The 25,268-nt window shown below is 37.5% G+C and overlaps 1 protein-coding gene across 2 annotated transcripts in view; it reads right to left on the reverse strand.

Annotated features, from left to right (window-relative positions):
• Positions 1-2,001: 2,001 nt before the first annotated feature.
• Positions 2,002-25,268, reverse strand: part of LOC128992637 (synergin gamma-like) — a 43,511-nt gene continuing 20,244 nt past the window's right edge. For both annotated transcript variants that reach the window (XM_054416443.1, XM_054416361.1), the window contains 3 exons: positions 19,350-19,473; positions 13,961-14,097; positions 2,002-2,250 (listed from right to left, as the gene is read on the reverse strand). In XM_054416443.1, the coding sequence (XP_054272418.1) occupies positions 2,113-2,250; positions 13,961-14,097; positions 19,350-19,473 (399 nt within the window). In that variant the 3' untranslated portion in view covers positions 2,002-2,112. The remainder of the gene's footprint in view (positions 2,251-13,960; positions 14,098-19,349; positions 19,474-25,268) is intronic.

Genomic DNA, 25,268 nt, shown 5'->3' on the forward strand with positions numbered 1-25,268 from the left:
GGCTTCGCCACTGGCATTAAAAAGTTATAGGTTTACCAACAGGTGCAGCACTATTATTTTTTTGCATTTATGACAACAGCTAATTTGAACCAACTAGCAACAAAAACCTTTGGTAAACAATGAGAATTTTCCTTTTTCTATGGTTTAGGTGCAGTGGTAGAACCATAGACTAACCAACACAAGTAGACTTCTCATCCCATTGTAAATTTTGAAGCACGTTTTTCATGTCTTGTTCATGTACGTGACATTTGGGCGCTAGTGTCGACGAAACTTTGTTTCTATTATTTTAGGGTTAATTTCTTGATTTGTGCTTTACTGTTTGGCTATATAACTAGGGGACAGGTTATTGTTTATGATTAATCGTATTATTTGGTTAAACGAGGTTTTAAATGGCTGTAATAACGGGAAACAAATCGTAAACAAAACACGACCTCTACAGAAAACCGTACAGAACTAACAATAAAATTGTCTTCAGCTGTTCCATAAGAATGAGAAATCTACTAAGGGACTATGTTTTATCTATGGTAGAACATTATGGCTATGGTAGATGTGCTATATAACATACCGTATAAATTAAGAGAACCAAATTTTCTTAAACCATGTCCTCTCCCATAACTGCAATAAACCCATTACGAAGGATGGGTACTCTGCTAGTATTACTATATTTGGAAAAAAATAAACAGACCTCAAAACTAAAAAAAAATGTACAGTATGCCTATGTTCTTTTATTATGACACCCTTTAGTTTTTGAAAATTATAAATATTGCTTACCACTGGGATGGTTAAATCATCGATCTATATTACTACAACTGGATCACGTGCTGTACTTTTCAGAAATACACTCATATCGGTTCAACGCTGAACGCTCCCCCCACCAACTAACGTACGGACCTCGCCGCTGCTGCCATACACTTCATGTGGGACAACAGTGTTTTCATTAATAAAAGCTATCATATCTTTGTTGATACTTGCTCGATTCAAATGCTGGGTTCACCGTTGCACTCGTCATAAAATTACAGATGTTTTGATATAGTTTTGCGTCATTAAAAATCTCATTCAGAAGTTTGGTGGTGGGGGGAGAGGCTATAGGCCGGACCGAAACACAGCACATATCGCGTGATCCAGTTGTAGGAATAGAGATCGATGGGTGAAAGTCGTCTAGTACTCTTAATAAAAAACTTTTCTAAATGACAATAAAGAGTATGCTATCTTTCTACCAAATACTACTGTTTTGCCAATACTGTAAATTTTTTAAAAGATTGGCCCTGTTTATTTATTGGAAGGTGTAATACAACAATTTGTTATTTGGCTCAAGAGACAAAGGGTGTTGAGCTGATGTTGGGTAGCACTGGCTCAACACAGTGTAGGTAAAGATTAGCGCATGGTGAGTGGAAGGCCATTGCTCCGAAGGTAACAGGTGCTGGGCCTGTGTTGCTGTGACACACTCCACATTGTACTCCCACAGTTTCAGGTAGCTGGAAACAATCATATGTTAAGATAGCACTGGTTCAACACAGTGTAGGTAAAGATTAGCGCATGGTGAGTGGAAGGTCATTGCTGCGAAGGTAACAGGTGCTGGGCCTGTGTTGCTGTAACACACTCCACATTGTGCTCCCACAGTTTCAGGTAGCTGGAAACAATCATATGTTAAGGTAGCACTGGTTCAACACAGTGTAGGTAGAGATTAGCGCATGGTGAGTGGAAGGTCATTGCTCCGAAGGTAACAGGTGCTGGGCCTGTGTTGCTGTGACACACTCCACATTGTGCTCCCACAGTTTCAGGTAGCTGGAAACAATCATATGTTAAGGTAGCACTGGTTCAACACAATGTAGGTAGAGATTAGCGCATGGTGAGTGGAAGGTCATTGCTCCGAAGGTAACAGGTGCTGGGCCTGTGTTGCTGTGACACACTCCACATTGTGCTCCCACAGTTTCAGGTAGCTGAAAACAATCATATGTTAAGATAGCACTGGTTCAACACAATGTAGGTAGAGATTAGCGCATGGTGAGTGGAAGGTCATTGCTCCGAAGGTAACAGGTGCTGGGCCTGTGTTGCTGTGACACACTCCACATTGTGCTCCCACAGTTTCAGGTAGCTGGAAACAATCATATGTTAAGGTAGCACTGGTTCAACACAGTGTAGGTAGAGATTAGCGCATGGTGAGTGGAAGGTCATTGCTCCGAAGGTAACAGGTGCTGGGCCTGTGTTGCTGTGACACACTCCACATTGTACTCCCACAGTTTCAGGTAGCTGGAATCAATCATATGTTAAGGTAGCAGTGGCGGCGGAACCAGGGGGTCAGGGGGGTCAGTTGACCCCCCTGAAATTTTAGGAAGAGTCAGGGGGGTCAAGGGTCAGGGGTTCATATACAAAATTTAAAGATATAAAGCATTGCGTCCTTTATACGTTTATTTTTTCGGCCCAAGAAGAAAAGTATAAGTAGGCCTAATAACAGTTACTGAAGATAAGTACAAAGACAAACGTTCCACGATGACGCAGAAGAGATTGAACCATCTTGCCATCTTATCCGCCCATAGGGACATTGCTAAATCTATTGATGATAAGCACATTGCAAGAATGTTTGTCAATAGAGTTGAAAGTCGCTGTGCAGTTTTCGGGAACTTCAAAGATTGGAGTTCAAGTTAGGGCCTACTGAAGTTTCATCAGCAGAAGTTTAAAAATCTAGTAAACTTGTAGTAGGCTAATATCTTGAGATTCTCGTGTGGGATTTTACTTATTTTAGCAATAATTCATCAAAAAGATTTTGTATTTCTTAGTAATTTTATGTTGTGCCAATACAATGTTTGTAATGTTTTTTGTGTAAACCATTATTTATACCCAGTGGACACATTTACTTGGTTATACCCTATCTTCTTACTTTTGTGATTAACTATAATCAAGCAGCCAATTTTAATTTAACTTATTATTAATTCAGTTTTGAGGGGGAGGGGCAGAGCCTGCCGAAATTACGCAAACACATAAATCCCTAGGGCCTAGAGCTTGTTTACTCTTCTCTGTCGTCTGCAGCAACTCATTGCTGACATCTTTAGTAAAATCTGGGCACCAGTACTTCATTTTATGTTTGTTTGAGATGTATGTGTATTATTTATTATAATGTTTTTACAATGAACATATTAGCGTCTTTGTTAAATTGTAAATTTTCTTTGTTACTGCTTGAAGAAAAATGTTCTTCAGGTAGCCTAAAAACACGTTTTAAGGCTTTTATTTTTCAAAATTTTCCCGGGGGAGGACCCCCGGGCCCCCCCTACCCCCCAGACCCCCCGGATGTGGACCTCCACCATAGGTTTCTGACCCCCTAACAAAAATTTGCTTCCGCCGCCCCTGTAAGGTAGCACTGGTTCAACACAGTGTAGGTAGAGATTAGCGCATGGTGAGTGGAAGGTCATTGCTCCGAAGGTAACAGGTGCTGGGCCTGTGTTGCTGTGACACACTCCACATTGTGCTCCCACAGTTTCAGGTAGCTGGAAACAATCATATGTTAAGGTAGCACTGGCTCAACACAGTGTAGGTAGAGATTAGCGCATGGTGAGTGGAAGGTCATTGCTCCGAAGGTAACAGGTGCTGGGCCTGTGTTGCTGTGACAAACAATTGCGGGCCCGTGTCCCAGTAAAATTTCCCGAAAAATCCCGGTCAAGACTCACGGGTCGCCGCTATCTGGACCCAAAAAAGTGGTTTTTGAAGTGATGTCTGTGTGTGTTGGTGTGTCTGTATGTGTGGATGTGTACAGATCTACAGACTACACCTGTGGTCCAATTCCCAAGTAGCAGATAAACGAGAAAAAATTGTTTTATATCAGTTTTAATAGTATATTTCATAACAAGAGTAGAAAGTGAGTCATTAGATATTTGAGATCATGTTTCAAGTGCGAGATTTATCGAGCACTTTTAATGGTCGAGAATATGTATAGACCCACTTTCACTCGTTTCTTGAACAGCTTTTAAAAAAAAGCTTCTTGAACAAAATAAAATTGTAAAATGTCAAAAAATGTATTATATTTGTCCTGAACTTGGGGAAAAAAACATCTAGCCAAGATTCATGTTTAATGAGTTGATTAAATAATAACAAATTTGATTCTGAAAAATTTCGGCATTCTTAAGAAAAGTGTACTTGTTTGATTTTTGAAGTTCAGCAGAGCAGGCAAATTCCAACATCTGACCATCATGATCAGAGAGAAGTGTGACAATACAAGTAACTGACATGAGATTTACGTGTGATTTCTTAACTAATATATTATCTATAGCTGATTTCGTTTCAAAACTCACTCTGGTTGGAAAATGAACTAGATATTTCATGGCATGATTTTTAGCATATTTTCTAACAATAATTTCTTTTTTCATATGGATTTGTGCTTGGTAAAACATTGATATTCAAATCTCCTACCCAAATAATGAATTTGTTGTCTGAATAATCTACAAGTGCACTTAACCTATCTAAAAATACATCCACAGAAGAGATGTATGACCTATACATTCCCATAACAACAAATTTATAATTTTGAATCTAATACACTGCGTCACAAAATTCAAATTGTTTTTCCTCCGACAAATCATCCAACAAGTGGTGAGGAAAAACCACCGGTTGACTCTTCGGCCCGCTGGACTCAAGATCTTCGTCGGTGGACTCAAGATCAAGACACCTCAATTTTTTAATTTTGTTCTGCAAAAGAAAGAATCAAAAGTAAAATTTTTAATGTTTAACCTATCTAGTTCACATTCTTTCATGTCAATTTCCGATAAAACAATAATATGAGGATGTATTTCCTCTAAAGTTATTTGCAAAAGATCGATGCCATTATTTAAGTTCCTAATGTTTTGGTGAAATAGTTTTAGTTTCCCTTTGTGTTTAACATAACTACTTATTAAATTCCTTATAACTACTTATCACGTTATCATTTGTGAGCTCTGGAGTAAGTAGAAAAAGGATCAGCCGGTGTGTCAGATTTTTTATTTGATTTGATTAGACTCAACTGCAATACTAGTGACCGCGCGAGTGTAATTATTTTTGTAAAAACAATATAGAATATAGTGTTGGTGATGAGTGATCAAGACCCCTGAAGATATCACACAAGGTGGAAAAATGCATAGTGTAACATTAACATCTTATATACAAGAACTCTGATAACAACATAATTTATTTTTGTAAAAAAATACAACCGACTTAAAATGCTCGTAAAAGAATGAAATAATTTCAATAAAGTAAACTTTTGTATTAGTCAAACTCACGTATTTTAAGTCGGCGCGGCTCTATGATGATTTTTGATACAAAGTTATAATCTTATAGTGGTATTAACGAGTATCTTTAAAAAGATTATAATGTATTTACATATTTCTAACTTGGAAAAGTAATGTTTTAACTTTAAACTAGCTTCTTTTCCCTATCATTATATCAAAATAAATTATTTTCCTATTCATATAGAACATTTGTGTGTGTTATTTTCATTATGCAATCATTCTGAAGTAAACATAAAATACAAGAAAATACTTCCTTTGATATATATAGGGGAAGGTCGGCTAAAATGGGGACTCTAGTGGTTTCCACATTATATTTCGCTTACAAATATTGCTAAACTTTTGAAATTTAGACAGAACAAGACTAAACTAATGTGTGAACAGAAACTGATAGCTTTTGATCAATTATTCCCTAGATATAACAATAAAATTATATATTTTTTAAATGCATACATTGTCCCCGTTTAAGACGACCTTTCTGGTAAAATGGGGACGCCATAAGAGCACATGCAAAATGTCGTAACCTAACCGTTACGTTAGAACACAAGAAAAGTGGACAGTAATTAAGAGAGAACCACTTACTATCGTTGGTGAACATAGAAGAAGGAGCCGTGACGAATCATCCCACTTCAGGGCCCAGTGCACAGTGCAGCCACCCCGCAAAACATAATAACTCTTCTGTTACTAATAAATGACTGTTCATATATATGAAACTATAATGACTTCTACTACACTCGTCTTCCCCATAAAAAAAAGTCAATACCATAAATTCAAAATTAACTCAAAATAAAATAAAATTCACTTTCAATATAATGCAACAAAAATTTCTTCTTCCCATTATTCATTAATTATTTTACAAGTCCAGCCTGTGAGGCTTTCGCACAGTCCGTGCAGACTTCCTCAGCGAGGGTGGTGGGCTGCACTGTGCTAGCGGCGACGCAGGAGTTGGCTGAGGCTGGGCTTGCCCTAGGCTCTCCCTGGGACTGGTAGTAGGCCTAGGTGCAGGTGACATCATCTGGGGACTAGTTGGTCGATCCTCTGGCGGGGGTGAATTCTTGGATACTTGGGGTGATACAACGGGATCCTTGGGTGATACAAAAATCTCCTCCTCTTCTGCATACCGAGCTCTCAAGTGGTCTGCATGACAAAATCGGGGTTTTCCACCAATGACACTCACAAGATAGGTGACCGGACTTCTCTGAAGAATTATTTTGCCAGGAACCCAAGATATCTTTTCATTTCGGACAGTTTTGACATAGACTGCCTGACCTTCTGAGAAAAATCTACTTCTTCCCCTAAGCCTATCAGCTGCATCTTTTTGTTCCCTGTGTTTTTGATCAATGGATGACTGGAGATTGGGTTTTAACATAACCAACTGAGTACGAGGCTTCCAAGACAGGAACATTTCTGCAGGGGTTAAGCCAGTAACTGTATTTGGAGTGTTGCGGTACGCAAACAAGAAATTATCTAATTTCATTTGAAGAGTGGTACGCTGAGAATGCTGATGTTCCTCAATCACTTGACGCAAAAGGTTTTTCTTGACCTCCTGAACACTTCTCTCTGCAGATCCATTTGAAGCCGCATGATACGGGGGAGTTAATGTGAACTTCACATTGTTGTTATGCAAAAAGGTTTTGAACTCTTGACTAGTAAAAGATCTTCCGTTGTCCGACACCAGTTCGACAGGCAATCCATACGATGAAAACAAGGTACGGAGTTTCTCAATAACCTTGGAAGAATTCATGGAACTCATGATAAATACCTCTAACCATTTAGAGTATGTGTCAATCAAAACTAAAAGTTGCTGTCTCGACTCTGGATCCTCCGCAAAGTCAATGTGTATCCTCTGCCATCGGGTTGATGTTGTAGGCCATTGCTGCAACGGTACTTTAGGTATCGAATTCCTAGTTAACTGACACGCAGAACAAGAGGCCACCACGTCTTCAATCGACTTCTCCATGCCTGGCCACCAGACATAACTTCTCGCCAGCATCTTCATGCGTGTAACTCCCGGGTGTTGATCATGCAACATTTGAAGCACAGATGAATACAGTTTCTTTGGAATCACTACACGAGAACCCCACAGCAAACAACCTTGTTCCACGGACAACTCGTCCTTCTTCCTTAGAAAAATAGCTAGTTCCGGTTCAACCGAGCTCGTCCAGCCGTACATCACAAAATCTCGGACCTTCGAAAGAATCGGATCCTTATCCGTCATTTTACCTATATGCAATGCAGTAATAGGTGCAATGTCCTTGACAACACAGAAATTGTTCATCACTTCTGTACACATATCTACATGTGAAACAAAATTAGCATCCAGCTCTATAGGTTCCGCTTCTGCTAAGGGTAACCTAGACAACGCATCAGCGTGAGGGACATCCACTCCCTTCCGGTACCTAACCTCCAAATCATATGCTGATAGAATCAAGGCCCATCTCTGCAGCCTAGCTGCCGCCATACTAGGAACGCCCTTTTTAGAGCCAAAAATAGCCGTCAACGGCTGATGATCAGTCTGTAGAATACAGTGTCTTCCATATATATACTTATGAAACTTTTTGACTCCAAAGATCAAAGCCAGAGCCTCCCGATGTAACTGAGAATAATTCCGTTCACTGGAACTTAGCGTTTTCGATGCGAAGGCAATTGGCCTTTCCTGACCATCGATAAGATGAGATAGAACAGCCGCCACCCCTCTGGGACTCGCATCACACGTCAGAACTATGGGCTTTTTAACATCATAGTGAACTAACAAACTTGAGTCCAACACCCATGATTTACTCTCCTGAAAAGTCTTAGAACATACCTCCGACCACACCCATGGATGATCCTTATGTAATAAGTCATAAAAACAGCTTATTCTAGCAGACAGGTTAGGTATAAATGCATGATAATAATTTATTAGACCAATATAGGCTCGTAACTCTTCCTTAGTACTAGGCTCAGGCGCTTTACGCAGCGCAGTTAACAAACTTTCCTGTGGACGGAGACCATCTCGAGTAATCACATGTCCTAAATACTCGATTGAAGATTGCAAAAACTTACACTTTTGTTGGTTTACTCGAACACCAAACTCATCAAGGCGTTGCAGCACCTGCGCCAGACGGGCAAGCCCCTCTTCCTTAGAGCGAGCCGCCACTAAGACGTCATCTAAGTACGCCACCGTTCCTGGAAGACCTGTTAAAATTTGGTCGATGGCTGACTGAAAAATTGCAGGAGCTGAAGACAAACCATATGGTAGCCTTTTTAAACGATACAGACCCTTATGGGTAGCTAGGGTCAACAGATGTTGCGATTCATCCGCTACCGCCAATTGCTGATACGCATTTGAAAGATCAAGGCAGCTAAAAACTGAGCAACCGCCAAGAGTTGCAAAAATATCTTGAGCCTGAGGAAGCGGATAATGTTCCATTTCAATACACTGATTAAGAGTAATCTTATAATCGGCACAAAGCCTAACACCATTAGGCTTAGGGACAACCACAAGTGGAGTGCTCCACTGTGAATTAGTAACTCTGTACGCAACATCCTCTTGAACCATGCGGTCCAACTCACTCTCAACTTTCTCCCTTAACGCAAAAGGCACTGGTCTCGCCTTACAAAACTTAGGGACTGTCCCCTCCTTTAAGACAATATGAGCCTTAACATCCTTAATTTCGCCCGTTCCAGGCTGAAAAACTGACTTAAATTTACTCTTCAATTTAGCAATGTCCAAATCAGAACTGTGATCCACAGTGGCTTTACATGAAAACACATTTTGCCAATCTAACCTCAACTGGCCTAACCAGTTTCGCCCCAACAGAATCGGCTGACTCTTACTTTCTAAACTAACTACTGTCAAAGGCAAACTCGCCTGCTGATTATTATATTTAACATTGACATTCACTTGTCCCAGAACAGGTACATCATGACCTGAATAAGTAGTAAGTTTCACATTTGCTGGCCTAAGTTTGAGGTTAGAAAATTTTTCATAAAATATCTCAGAAGGACATATAGTCAAGGCACTGCCTGTATCTAGAATCATTTCTAAATATACATCATTAGCCACTAGGCCTACCTTATAGCCGTTGTCTGATCCTGATTTAAGGTTGTACAGACCTATCTCTGCCATTGGAACTTCTAGGCCTAGGCCTACCTCTTCCTCCACTTGATGGACCCCCATCCTAGGTGTCGACTTTTTACCATGGAAACTAGAAGATTTCTTGGCTTTACACACTTTCTTGAGATGACCTACTTTCTGACAACCGTGACACTTGTAACTGGCGAACGCACACGCACTAGGCCAATGACCCGCAGAACCACACCTCCAGCAAGAGTTTCTAGAATTTTGATTTTCACTACTCCTATGCATGAAAGTTTTAGGCCTATTTTGACTTTTCACATTGATTTTCGCAATGTCCCCACGAGGTTGCACAAATAGGCTTGACTGCGATTCGGCCTGTTCCAGCCTGAGCGCTGACGCATAAGCTTCGTCAAAGTCCAATTCCTCCGACAACAATTTCTGCCGGATAGTTTCATTAGAAATGCCGGAAATCACTTTGTCTCTCAAAGCGTCTTTCAAAAAGGTACCAAATTTGCACGAACTAGCCAAATGTTTTATTGAAACCACAAACTCCGCTATGCTTTCGCCCGGCTTTTGCACACGAGAGTAGAATACATATCGCTCCGCCACAACCAACTTCTTGGGCGCATAATGTAATTTCAACAACGCTGCAAGTTCATCATAGGTCTTAGAATCTACCTCTACCGGTGATAATAAATCGGATAGGACCGATAAAACCCTGGGACCAATAACTGTAATTAAAACCGACACCTCGTTTTCCTTCTTGACATTGTTCGCTTTGAAAAAATGTTTCAGGCGCAACAAATAGGGCACAATGTCCTCCTCACTTGGATTAAATTCAGAAATCCTGCCAACACTAATACTCGCCATTTTTAATCATCTCAACTATAATACGCACTAAAACAACAACTGTTATCGCGTACTACCCTAACTATGATAAAAAGGTTTATTACCGACTGCGCCAAAATGTCGTAACCTAACCGTTACGTTAGAACACAAGAAAAGTGGACAGTAATTAAGAGAGAACCACTTACTATCGTTGGTGAACATAGAAGAAGGAGCCGTGACGAATCATCCCACTTCAGGGCCCAGTGCACAGTGCAGCCACCCCGCAAAACATAATAACTCTTCTGTTACTAATAAATGACTGTTCATATATATGAAACTATAATGACTTCTACTACACAAAATTTAGTTTTTTTAATGAAAAAGCATTTTTATTGAATACAAAACACATCAAACTCATCATATTACCTTTTAAAGTGACTAAACATGTTAGAAAGATTGTTATAGAAAATAAAAACTAGGAATTTCTCAACTTAATAGATATTTTAACATATTTATGGAGTTGAAGTTTTTTTAATTAAACTTTACCATATTTATATCCTTAAGCATATAAGTTAGAAATTTATAAAACGTATAAACTAGTAAAACACTGGTTAATGCCAAAAGTGTTTAATGTGTATAGGTTATTATCCTACAATCTGTCCAAAATGGGGACATTCTTATAAAACGGGGACGTCCCCATTTTGTCCTACCATGTACGTCCCCGTTTGACCCGCCACTTTAATAAAACAAACATGGCGTACCTAGCCTCCACTTTGAGATTTTTGGATAGAAGAAACGACAAATAGTAGCCTAATAACTAAAGATAGTGATCAAACACTTACTTTTTTTAACTCTCTATGTTGGGTACGTAAAAACACAGTTGAGACACGAACAAAAATCCAAAGAATAAATCGTCAAATATTTAAAAGTGTGCAACATGAAACTTATAGTCAGTATATCAACGGTAACTAGCTCAAAGTAGAGTGAGATGGTTAGTTCGCAATAGTTCGTCAAAGATCAGCTGATAGCAGCACTAGTTTAGCAGTACCGGAATGTCCCCATATTGCCTAGTGTCCCCATTTTAGACAACTCTCCCCTAAACAAAACAGTTCAGTATGTTTTTTTATATATTTATGTTATCCAGCTACAATTTATTGATTTTCTAAATACACTCTCAATATCTTTTATTTTATTCATATTTTTGCAGTTAGAGCCGCGCCGACTTGAAATACGTGAGCTTGACTAATACAAAAGTTTACTTTATTGAAATAATTTCATTCTTTTTAGAGCATTTGAAGTCGGTTGTATTTTTTTACAAAAATAAATTATTTCATGATTTTTAGTGACTGTATGATTTGTTATATATTAATTACTTGAAGGTTTTTGATAAGCAAAACTGTTTGAAACAATCAAAAGTGCCACAGAAATTGCAAATCAGCTTCCCATTTCCGAAGCAGGCATAATATTATTGACAGTGAAGAATATTAATAAACATTCCACATCTTGACATCTTCAAATGCATGTTTAGTAATTAAAATATTTAACACTTTTAAGACGATTGGGGATTATGCAATCTCACACCTCTTATGTCGAATATATATATCTTATGTTGAAATACCTTTTTTATAGTAACCAAAACAAAATGTATTTTTTCAATGTTTCTTATTTAGGCTCCATGGCAAGAAATAGTTTATTAATCAATATGAAGCAACTGTTTCATGAAGAAACTGTCTGTAGCTTCATTTAAGGGGAGGGTACACTGAAAATTGGTCAAAAACTGCTAAAATATGGAAAATATTTTTTTGGTCCCTAATTATTTTTGAGGTCTTTCTGAATCAGACAAACATAATTTTGTTGCAAAAATTTATATATTTATATATAATAATAATTTTTAAAATAATGCTTACACGCAAATTTTGGGCAAATTTTGGTCAGCATTTCGCTGTGTTTTTACCAAAACTATGTTTTTTTATAGTTATGTAAATTATAGCTGAGATAAATTTTGTATTTTGGTGTTTTTGTCTTGTTGTCTTTGATATTTATTGTACACTGTCAGCCAATCTCAGCAAAAACAGCTGTTTGAATAAATAACAAACAGAAACCTTGTGTCATCTTCAAATGTTTGTTGTTGTGAGTGAAACCTAACCTTATATGTTTGTTAGTGATTATAAAAGTAGTTTTGGTTTATTATTTTCATTACAGATAATAAAAGTGAGTAATAATGCCTAGAAAAGGTAAATTATCATCCAAAAATAAAAAGTCAATCTCTTGTAGATGGAAGAAAACTGATCCACCACCTCAGGTTCTGGCTGACCCTAGGCCCAGCCTAGACTTGCGATTCTCGAAAATTGAAATTTTCATGTTTTTAAGAACTAAAAATGCTAAAACTAAAAAAGTTTTGCAGATACAACAATACAATTTTGCATGATTGTTCTAAACATATACAGCTACAAATTTATGTATGGATTTACAAATATCTTTAGTAGTTGGTGAAAAAATAAAATTAATTGTAATAAAAATATAATTTTAAAATTTCTCGAAATTTAAACTTTTCCAGAAAACTCCACAGGAGACATATTTTCTTATGAATACATAAAGTTGTAGTCTATATCATATACTTCAAAATAACACTTTAAAAATGTGTCTACACGCTATAGGTTAGGAACCTTAGCGTTTACCGTAAACCTTTACAAAATTTCTAAAAAGAGGGGTGGTGGGGGGGAGGGGCGTGTAAATCAGGCCAAAAACCGGTTATATTTAATGAAATAGGTTATATGTACATAAAGAAAAGAAGTAAACAAAATATAATTATATAAATAGGATTTTAGAATTTTCAGTGTACCCTCCCCTTAAATGGTTTTAACTAACAGCTGTAGGAATGCTATTATTATTTATTGCCTTCTCTGCAAAAATAAACAAAATAAATGTTGAATATTTGAGGTTTTCAGCATTTTTCACCAAACAAGTATTTTTCTTAAACATAATGCTATATATGGTACCAAATAGAAACTCTCCTGGTTATTTTGGTGGTGGAACCACGCTGATCGGTAAAAGAATCCCAGAGAAATTGGTGAACATACAAAGAAAAAAAAACATCACCACAGACAAATTGAGAACCTCCTCCTTTTGTTGGTAGTGGGGAAGTCGGTTAAAAAAGTAAATCTAATATAATTCAAGTTCTTAAAACTGGAACAACAAAAATTAAAGTAATAGAATAGTCAAGTTTGGTTATAGTAGTTTACGCAACGATTGCTTAAAGATAGTGTTAACGACAGGAGTAGAAAATTAAAGGTACGAGCTTTGGCGAGTGCCTTAAAAACTTCTACGAGTGTTGTTAACACTATTTACGCGAGTTGCGTACACTACTTTACCTATGACAGTGTTTTAAATACTAAAAACTGCTTCTCATTAACTTCTAAGAGAGGTTATGTTTTCGTTTATAACTCTCATTGCCACTGACAGTGATGCAACGAAACATTGTACCAAACACTAATTGAACCACTCAAAAATTAAATTGGCCTGAACAGCTGATTAGTTGAAGTTCAAATCATTCCAATTTTACTTCTTCTCTCTCAATCCTTGTACCTCATTGGTCCGTAACCCGTGTTGTTATGAGTAAAACTATACTGTTATGAAAGTAAACAATGCTGCCATGAAAACTTTTCAATTCTAAGAACTGTACTGAAACGGCTACTTTAAAAAATGGTCGTAGGTTCAACCTTAACAAAATACTAGCAACTGGCAATATACACAATGCTAAGGACTTTGTATTGTATATTATACTGAAAAGTATATAAAAACATTATAATAAGGTACATACATGATTATGCTCTGTGTGAGCAAAATATGGTCTAAGTTGTTCCCAAATTTGACAAAGCTCAGCTTTTGTTGCACCACATACACTGCCTTCCATGTTGCTGATGATACGCTCACTCACTCTATGCACTTCCAGTAAACCTAGGCAGTTTAAGATATTTTTTTTAAGTCATCACCAATAAAATTATACTTCATTTAACACATTTTGTTAGGTTATTTGTCACAAGTTAAAACTAACCGCAATACGAGTGCCTTGCAACAAGGAGGGACCGCAGAACGGAAAAGTTAGGTTCTTTAAGACTTTCATAAGTAACAGTTAAAGATGACTAATTGATTTTAGAAACAATTTTCATTTGTACTGCTTTTGTCATAGGCTACTCAGTACAATATGAGTAACTCTAATGTACGTGTGAAACTGTGTGATAAAACTTTGAAACGTTATGCTTACTTAAAAGCGTATTTACTGCTCTTGAAAAACCAAGCTATATCTCTAAATAATGTTGCCTCAGGGTACACTGTGAAGTAACAAACATGTTAGTTGGTATTAATGTAATACAAAATAGATATGTTTACCCAAATCAATCTATTGCCACTGAAGCTAAGACTAATTTCACAATAAGACGTTTTGGTTGCATTGAGTATTTTAATAGTAAATGGTACATCTCAGTTTGATAGTATTCCCTTTGGTTTAATTTAAGCAGCTGCGTAGCAAAATACTTTCACAAAATTTTTAAACATCATGGCACTTAAGTGTAGCCATTCATAAAATCTTCAGATTTTACAAAAGGATGCAAAGTGTAGCTCAGTCATCTACACTATACAAAGTCAATGATAAAAGAAAATATAAGTAATCGTTACAATTGGGCGAAACCCCTAAGAATTTGTGGTAGTAATTAAAAATATTAATAAAAAATTAGATAGTACAAAATTAGAGTAAATATTTCCTATCTTAAATAAAAATGTCCAATAAAGGTATCTCTTTGTAAAAAAAACACCTATATTTGAAGACCTTATCCAACCTCATCTAAAGCAGTTCAACGTCGTTAAGAAAAACCTAAAAATACAATTTAAAACAAGTAAACAATGTAATTTTTCTACAATTACCACAAAACCCTATTAATAAGATAATTGGTTGAACCATTGACTATATAACACTATAGATTGAAGACTCCATACATTTGGATGTGAACAAGCAATCAGCACACTCTGGCGGGAAGGGGCGATGATTGTGCTGACGTTCTTGACCAGTAGGTGCTGCCACAGTGTGGCGGGCGATAAAAACATAGTGCTGTCTGCTGTAATAACGCAATGTACAGACAGCCGACAGCTAAGCCATGACGTGACTTGCCGGAACTGCACATCTGCTCCCCGCTCGCCTCAGATTTGTGTTGTTAGAAGCGAAGCGCGACTGATCATTGTTTAACTACTTCACTAAAGAATCTGAGATATTAAGCAGAGACTAGTATCCAAGTATTTATCATAATATTTTAGTGGTTAGTGAATTTGATTGATACAAAATATTTTGTGTAGATATGTATCGATTTTGCTATCTTATAAAATTTAAAACACCGGTGGGAATAACTTAAATACAAATTTGCATAATCAAACCTATCATGTTGTAAGAATTTATAATCAAATATTTAATTGGAATTAAGAAAGTATGATTTTTGATCAACAAATAAATAAATTGGATTCACCTCACATAAAAATTAAAATTTAAGCTATTAAGTACGGTAGAATACATCCACCTAACACTTTGAAACTAGTGAACGAGCTTGAAATAACGATTACACAAAACGGCCAAAGCAAATAAACAGCAAAATGTGCTCAGACAAAAAAGAGAAAGTGAAATGACCGAACATGGAGGGGGGCAGAGTGTTCGTTTAGTTCGGTTATTATGTTATCAGCCAATTTCATAATAAGCTATTACCATCTGGGCTCATGGTTAGGACCTATACCCGTGATCGATTTACTTTTTCGTTTCAATGTCCCCAGAGACCAAACCTGATCCTTTCTCATTAAAAAATATGTACCTATACTACAGTATTATAAAACGTGGTGGTGAGAGTCAGTCTGTCTGTCTAGCAACTATATCACATCCATTACCATCCAAATGTTAAACCGATGTAGTCAAAATTAAGTACGAAGATCTATGAATGTTTTAGGCTTATTAACTTCCATTACTTAGCGGACAAATATCATACGTGGAAAGTCTATTAAAACAGTGTAGTGGGGAAAATATCGTAATTACTTTGGTTCTAAAATATGTTACTATTTGGACTTTAAAACAATAATACTGCAAGCTTAATGTTGATTCACCTCCAAAAACGTTGAGTATTCCAAAACACAAGAACATTGATGATGTGCAAATAATAAGAATGGTGTCACACAGTGGCGTAGCGACAATGGAGCAATTGGAACAGCTGCTTCAGGGCGGCAAGCATTAGGGGGCGGCGCCATTTTTTAAATGTTGTTGGCAAGCGTGGTAGCCCGGAAGGATGGTGAACGGGAGGGGGTAGGTATGACCCGAGTGACCTAAGTGAGTGGTGGGGGTAGTGGGGTAGAGCCGATGATGGCCGAATCGTGTCCGAATGCTCTCGAGGGGATTTGCCGCAGTGTCTGGCTCCTCCCCCCCCGTTCTTCCAAGACGTCATGTTCTGTTGTTTTGTTGTTGGTATTACCATTGACTACTGTAGTTACGGTCGCCATGCCACTTTCACTTTTGCCAGTTTGAATTTCAGGTCATAGCTACTTTACTTTGTTTACGCTAAATCTCCTTCCTAGTTTATGCAATTTATTTTTAGTTTAGGCGCTAAAGTGTTCACGTTGGTGTTCAGTGTAAGTTTGGCAGTGTGTAGTGAGTAAGTGATAGTGAATCATCTTTTCAAACAGTGCTTCTCTTCAAAATCGTTGGGCATGGGAAAGTCGTCAGACTTGTGTTCGTGTGTGTTAGTATCAGCGTGAGGTTAGGTCTGTATCCTTGTTTTTGTTATTATAATTTTCTAATATAATATAGATCGGATAAGTTAGTTCGTTATTTTCAAAATAACCACTTAGCCTATAAGTTAATTTAAAACACTGTAGGCCTAACAATTGAAGGGGTGAGTGTATGAAGGGGGTAAGTAACATTTTGTTGCTTTTGTGATAAATGGACCTAAAGTTTGCAGGTTATAACTTTTTAATTTTTAAAATTTTTTTTCATTCTTAAAACGCTATTAGGAAGGACAGAGAAGTAAAATTTTGTGCGCAAAACTTAATAAAAATTGAAATGTTCCTTCCTATTAAAATTTTAACTTTTCTATTAATTACCTCCTTTATACACTTAAAACAAATTGTTTTGTAGTGGAAGAAGGAGTTAAGTGATGTAAACGATTAAAATAAATTAATTTTGGTAAAAAAAAAAATAATTTTTTTCAACATGTTATAATAAAAAGTAGGTATACATTAAATAAGGTTGTGGCACCAAAATACACTTGAATGTAACAAGTAAACTTACTTAAAGTCTTAATCATAGACTTTATGTGCTGACTTGTAATTTTGTCCAAAAAATAGTAACTAAAAGCCGGCTATGCAAAATAAATACCGTACCACAAAATTAAAAATACTAAATATTTTTTAAATGTGTAAGTAATAACTGTATTTTATTAGATGCTTATCAGTCTTGTCTCTGCAATTTTTCTAAGAAATATTTCTTTTTCATGTACAATCTTTTACTTCTTGGAAGCAGTTACCTATAAAGAATAGCTAACAACTCGTTGTACTAAGTGGGTCCAATACGGTCCGATACATTTTTAAAACGCACTAAAATGCAAATATGAAATGTTCAAGGTAATTTTCATTGTCAGCTGATTTGGATATGATGTTAGCTGCAGTACGTACGTTTCTATTACCTAACAATAAGGGGGTGAGTGCAGGGGACAAGTGTGCAAAGAGTTATGGATGAAGGAGGTAAGTGAAACTTTACATGGACGAAGGGGGCAAGTGAAGCACAAAGAGTTATGGATGAAGGAGGTAAGTGAAACTTTACATGGACGAAGGGGGCAAGTGAAGCACAAAGAGTTATGGATGAAGGGTGTAAGTGAAACTTTACGTGGATGAAGGGGGCAAGTGAAGCACAAAGAGTTATGGATGAAGGGTGTAAGTGAAACTTAAAGTGGATGAAAGGGGCAAGTGAAGCACTTACCACCTTTATACACTCCATTTGGGTGCATTTCCTGTACTTAACCCCTAAGTTAAAACAAATAACTCAGCTGTTATTATACTTAGGACTATGAGAGTCAGTGCACTAAATGAGCATCACTTACACCCTTCATCCATGCATCAAACTCAATTTTTACAAAATTGTTACTTGCCCCCTTCATCCACTCAACCCTTCAATTAAGAACTTATCGTTAACTTAACTTAGGCCTAGAGTTGATTTGGAACTAGGCATTGCTTTTCTTATACCATTTACAGTAAAACTTATCTATCTAAAAATAAAAGTAACTTAAGTAGGTAGCATAGAACTAGAAAGTCTATTTTTCGATTAAGATTTTGTAGGCCTATGCTCTGTGAGTACGACAGTAGCCTAAGTTATGTTTGTTTTGGTTCAACCTCACACTTTTGATAAGTATGGGCACATAATCACCCTAAAAGACAAATAACTTAAGTTCATTTGATCCTCTTCTATGCGTAGCCTAGGGAAAGTTCCAACTGTAGGCTGGGTTACCTATCTCGGCATAGGTAGTATTAACTTATCTGTATCGTGCCTTAACTGCTGCTGTGTATGGCCGGCCCGCTGTAAATTTATTCACATAGTAGTATTAAGTTAAGATATATTTCTTTTTTGCTCAATTTACATAGCAGGCAGTCATGTTTTCGTTTTCATATTGTGATTAGATTAAGTTATTTGAACGTACAGATAGGCTTACCTAACAATGTCAAAGAAGTATAGTGGTGCGGAATACCGCAAACGAAGGCGAGAGAAAGAATGTGCAGAACTAAATGAACTGAAGATAACACCGAAGCTGTCGTGTTATTTTTTAAAAAAGAACAAGTCGTCAGATAAACAGTGTTCTAGTGACAGTAAAGACATAACGCAGAGTGAAACATCCGCTACTCCTTTTATCCTTTTTCCCACACTTCGCGGTACCAGCTCAGAGTGAATCTGTGGTTGTTCAGGATTCCATTAGTAGGCCTACAGTTGAGTACGAGAATGAAAAGGTTGGGATCAAACAGATTTGTGAACAAAGGGATGGCAAAGGGACAATTTAAAATGATATGGGAAATTTTTGTTGAAACTCTTACAGCTGAGAAAAAATAGCTTATTCCCTAAATGGTAAAACACAAAGACAACTTGACTGAACATTAGTAATGTAAGCATCTGAAAATATTAGGTAAATATTTAAACTTACAATCAAAGTAGGTGCTTGCCCTTGGATCCCGTATTACTTCAGAGACAACTTCTTGAGAGGAAGCTCTTGACAGAGTGGCTAAACCATCTTTCAACAAGTTCAAGCATGCTTCTAGACATCTTACCTACACAAATAGAAAATTAGAAGTAAAACTCAAGAAACTTTATCAGTGAATCCATACACAGGGCTTTATTGTCCATTAGTTACTATATAGACATGAATCCAATTAATTCGGGCTAAATGTAAGATTGCTAAAAATAATCGCTGTAAAAATAGATATTAAAAGAAAAGACTCTATGTCTAAATTGTTTACAAAGCAATGAAAAACAAAATGCAACCCTGCGGATCTTAGTATCAGAGCTTACTCACATACAGTCAGATTTGACTTAAAATCACACACAGGCCCATGTGGTAAATTTGTTTTTGTTTGGAAACATCCTGCTAACAAATTGAATAGATAAAACATTATTTCATTTGATTTTAACATAGTAACAGAAGGGTTTTTCATGACTCTGTAACGTTTCGATAACAACGCCGACTTCAATGAAAGTAGTCGTTTCCCAAGCTCTTATTCAGGGCGAGGGAAAATCGATCACCTGATTTTTACTCGTTCTAAATTTACTTTCCCTCGCTCTCGATTAGTTCTTTATTCATCCACTATGCGCGCTAGTGTTTTGTTTTGTTAGGATTGCTTTTATGATTTAAATCAGCTGATTTTATTGTTGGACAATCTAAATGTACACAGAAACAGGCATTAGTTTGTTTTGCTGTGTTTTTATGTTTGTGCATGTTTGAAATTGCTCAAAGTATGTCTAACATTACTGATGATTTGATGAAAACAGCTTCAGAGGTAACTTATCACCTAACGAACTAAATCACGGGTAAGATAAGAAGAGGAATACAGAAAGATTAGAAACTGGTAAAAATTACAAAATGATAAGTCAGTTCAAGTAAGTGACGAAGTATTTATATTCATCTAAAAATCTACAATTATGAAACCATGTACTTTGTGGAGTGCATTTTCAATGATAAAGAGTGGTCTTAAACTATTTTAATACTACTGAGATATGTTATTCTGTATGTGTGTATTTTTGCTTCGTGATGAAAAGTATCGTTCATAACTCGTACTGAAAGCTATTTTCCGACTCTTGCTGCTTCGTCTCGGACGTGAAAATAACTCTCACATGCTCGGCTTTGCCTCGCACGTGAAATTTGGTTTTCCTGTGTTGAGTGCGCGTCGGAAAATGCCACTTTCGGTCCTAGTAATGAAATACACTATTCATATCCTTACATTTAAATAAGTTAGGTATTAATATTACATGCTTCATTAGAGACAGCAATTTGAAACCTTAGGCCGGGTGTATGCTGAGACGCTTGTGGCACAACGCACGCAAACCAAGTTTCGCGGCGCAAGCCACTCAGAACACGGATGTTTGACCTACACATGTTGGGTGCAGCACACACACTAAGCTAAGATCTATGATAGTAGTGACTGAATTTTCTGAGGAAGGTTTAGGAGATGAATTTTCCCCAATTTAAATGGCATTATGTTTGGTTTTTTTTGTGAAATATTAATAGTTAATTGTAAAATAAATATACTTGATAAATTTAATCAAAATACATATCCATAAACAAGCCAACTACAACAGTTTAATTATTCTCCATAAATCTTCTATACTTATAAAAGGCAAAGCCCTCACTGACTCACTCACTCACTCACTCATCACTAATTCTCCCACTTCCCATTTACCTAGGAGGCTGGAATTCGGTACACCGATTCTTTGGGCATTAAATAGGAAAACTAAGTAGTTTTTATTCTGATCGGGCTTTCGGACTCCGCCCCAGTGGCTCTGGAGTTTCCCATGTTAACCTTATGAGTACTCATATTTAAATGGAATTAAAGAGTCTAAACAGCTGGTTCAACTAAAAAAGTTGATTCTGTGATGTTCAATAGCATTAAAGAGTTAATAGGTTTACCAACAGGGTGCAGCACTATTATTTTTTTACATTCATGACAACAGCTTGCAACCAAAAGGTGAGTGAGCGTAGTGAAATAACTTCAACCTGGAGGCGAGTTAGCGTAGCGAACGAGCTAACCTGAAGGCAAGTGAGCGCAGCGACCTAAAGGTGAGTAAGCGTAGCAAACGAACTTCAATCAGGACGTGATTGAGCCATGCGAATGAGCTCATCTTGAAAATTAACGAGCATTGACATAAAACCACATTAGGAAAGGAAGACGACTTGACCAATTGAGCAGATTTTTTTCATGAATAGAGCCAATATAACCAAAGGCTTAGTGGAGATACTCATTTTTAATTTATTATTAATACTTACGAAGTTAAACGGGGCAAAGCCCGTGGGTACAGCTAGTATTATATAAAAGTTTAAGTATTTTTTCCATAATTATTAGCTTTGGTATGCTAAGCTGTTCGGGTTTTTAAGCTCTAAGAAAGATTGCAACTTTTTATGTTGGGTGTTGGGTCAAAAATGGGGAAAACAGTTTTTTTTTAACTATAAAGCTCTGTTCCCATAGTCAGATGTTGCCACTTCGGATCTTCGTGGTTACATCATACAACCCTAGACCAGGGACGGATTTCCCACTAGGCACACTAGGCCAATGCCTAGGAGCGGCACCCGTCAGGGGCGGCAGGCCCTTGACCGGTGCCGCCGCTTATGAGTGCCGCCACTTACGGGTGCTGCCGTTTACGTGTGCTGCCGCTTACGAGTGCCGTCTCTTAAGCCGGGTTTTCCTAGGCGCGGAAGTGAAGAGCGAAGAGAGGAACGCGGAGAGCGGACTCCACTTGTCTTAGGTAATTTAATGTTACTGTTTTCCTAGAAGCGGAGCGGAATGCCATGTTAATCTCTATTCCGCTCTCCGCGTTCCTCTCTCCGCTCTCCACTTCCGCGCCTAGGAAAACCCAGCTTTACGTTTTTCCCGCTGCTTACAAGTACCGCCGCTTACGAGTGCCACCACTTACGAGTGCCGCCCCTTACGTTTTTCCGTCGCTTACGAGTGCCGCCGCTTACGAGTGCCGCCCCTTACGTTTTTCCCGCCGCTTACGAATGCCGCCACTCACATTTGCGGCCACTTACTAGTGCCGCCGCTTACGAGTGCGCTGCTTACGAGTGCCGCCACTTACATTTCCTGCCGCTTACGAGTGCGCCGCTTACGGCTGCCGCCTAGCCGCTTATGGGCGCCGCCGCTGCCATGGTCCGCTGACTGTAGGTGCGACCACGACGGCACGGTGGTGACAGAAAACGACAGTCAAAGGGCAATGATGAGATAGATGAGTTTGCAATGGTTAAAAGTAGGAGGAAACCATTGTAAGGACTCAGAATGAAGACTTTACAAAGATATTTATGTGTAAATATATAATTTCGAAGTCGTTATTTCTTATATTCAACTCAAGTACTGTATTTCAATATTACGTATTTTAATGTTTGTGGCATGGTAGACCTTTTCAACTGTAATTAAAATATAAAAAATAACTTGCAGTGTTATTTTATGAACACTCTAAATGGGTTAGACTTAGTTTATATTTAAAAAATAATAAATTTCACCATACAAAGAAGTTTTTAGCCGTTTTACAAAACGCTAATTAGAGGCTGGAAGCTATTGCTGTCCAGGACCGAAATGGCAGCTGTCATCGTCATTGGGGACCGATTTGGTTTTTACGGCCCTAGGGTCACAAAACCAGTTGTTCGCTTACTTACTTAAAACATCAATGTATATAAAATAAAATATACAAGCAATATCCATAGGCCTATGCATTTTATGTCATCGCTGCCTTTTTATTAGTATATTTTTGCTGGTTCCTCTAGATTATTCCTTCACATAACCTTAAAGTTGTAGTTGTGTTAACTGTTAATATGCATTTTTTATGGTGTGAAATTTAAAATGACAACTTAAGACCCTCAATTTTTGTACAGTGTGGTGAAAAATGGCGTTCGTACCACGGGCCGAAAGGGTTTTGCAGCTCTTGACTTGGTCCTGAACTGGTCCTAAACATACTATGAAGGGGGGCGATATAAGGATAGTGCCTAGGGGGGAAATATTTATAAATCCTTCTCTGCCCTAGACTAACCAATAACAAGTAGACTTCTCATCTCATTGTAAATTTTGAAGCTCGTTTTTTGTGTCTAGTTCATATTAGTAAAACTGGTCGCTAGTGTTGACAAAATTTTATTACCATTTTTAAGGTTTAATTTAATGATTTGTGCTTTTTTGTTTGGTTATATAACTTGGGGACAAGTTATTATTTATTATTAGATTGTTTTATTTAGCCAAACAAGGTTTTAAATTACTGAAATAAATAGAAACAAATTGTAAACAAAACACAACCTCTTCAGTGCACCGGACGGAACTAACAATAAAATTGTCTTCAGCTGATCTATAAGGATGAGAAATCTACTAAGGGAGTATGTTTTATCCAAGGGTCCAAGGCGTATAAAAGAGGGTAAAAGAGGGGGCATCGGGAGGCGTAAACTCGTCCAGTTTGCACAGCTATGTCACGTGCGAGTCACCCCAACGCACCACGCCGGCGTCGCCCACACAAACTGCTTGCTGAACATGTTTTATTTTACCGAATCATATGTTTTCTTGTAATTTCTCTAAGATTTTTTAATGACATTCGTATTAGCATTGAATACATAACACTATGTGGTATTATATATTCAATATACAGTACTCCCCTCATATACGATTATGGCCCGGTCTCGTCATGGTCGGATATAAACATCCAAAAGGTCGGATATCGTGAGGAGCATAACCTTCAGTCTCCATGACATCGGCAATTGTCTCCCGCGACTGTGACAACATCTGTGAGCGTAACTTGCCGTCTCGGCGACTTCGGTAATCATCTCCCGTGACCGTGGCACCAGCTGTGAGCATAACTTGCAGTCTTGGGGATTTTTCTAAGCCTTGGGGATATTTTTGGCAGATTGTGTCTGGTGGAGGATTTTTGGCGGATTACTGGGATGTTATCGAATTTATTGGAGAATTATGATTTTGAGTCAGGAATAAGGTTAATATAGTAAAAAAAAGGATTTCAGACAAATAAAACCGCGGAATGACAGAATAGATGATGCCAACAGTTTGTTATCAATTGTTCAGACATTTCGTGGGAATATACATGACTCATTTTGTAATATAGGCTATTATAAATGTATGATATAAAACTAAGAATGAGGAGTAGAAAGTCAGTGATCAATAGAACAACCTTTAACTGAGGGGAATCATTTAAGAAGGAAATCTTAAAATGTTATCAGTCCCAATCCTTTGTACCTACTTTTATTATAGAACTGTAGTAGTTACTATACATTTCATTGGGAGTGAGTAAATGTATCTACGTTAAAATAATATATTATAATCATTGGTACCATGGTACCGGTAGTTAAAAGGGGATTTTTGTAGAATTTGACGGTTGGATGGAGGAGAGTTGGGGATTTTCTTTAGATTTTTATGGATTGGCGGATTATTGTCGGAGGATTTTTGCTTTAGCTGGGGTCCTGGGTATAAAATGGGGATTTTTCCTCGTCAGAACATTTTATATGGAGTGAATAAATAATGTATGCATGTTATAGCATAATATATTCACGGAGAGTGAATTTTTACCCACACACTATGGCAAAGATAGGTATGAATTTGGGATATTTGGTAGATAAATGGGATTTTTGTAGAATTTGGAGGATGGATGGAGGAAAATTGGGGACTTTCTATAGATTTTTATGACTGGTGGATTATTGGAGGATTTTTGCTTTAGCTGGGGATAAAATGGGGATTTTTTCTTAGTCAGATGGGGAATTTTCACAGGTCCATGGTGGCAACACTGAAAGGGCCAGAAAAGCAGACCTAATGATCAGTTGTCCACCCAGTTAACCAACTACGTTTGTGTAGTAAAATAACAGGATATTTATTGG

The sequence above is a fragment of the Macrosteles quadrilineatus genome, unplaced genomic scaffold (genome assembly GCF_028750875.1).
Source record: "Macrosteles quadrilineatus isolate MER2022 unplaced genomic scaffold, UCM_ALF_1.0 Scaffold_1__1_contigs__length_201487025, whole genome shotgun sequence".
NCBI lineage: Eukaryota > Metazoa > Arthropoda > Insecta > Hemiptera > Cicadellidae > Macrosteles > Macrosteles quadrilineatus.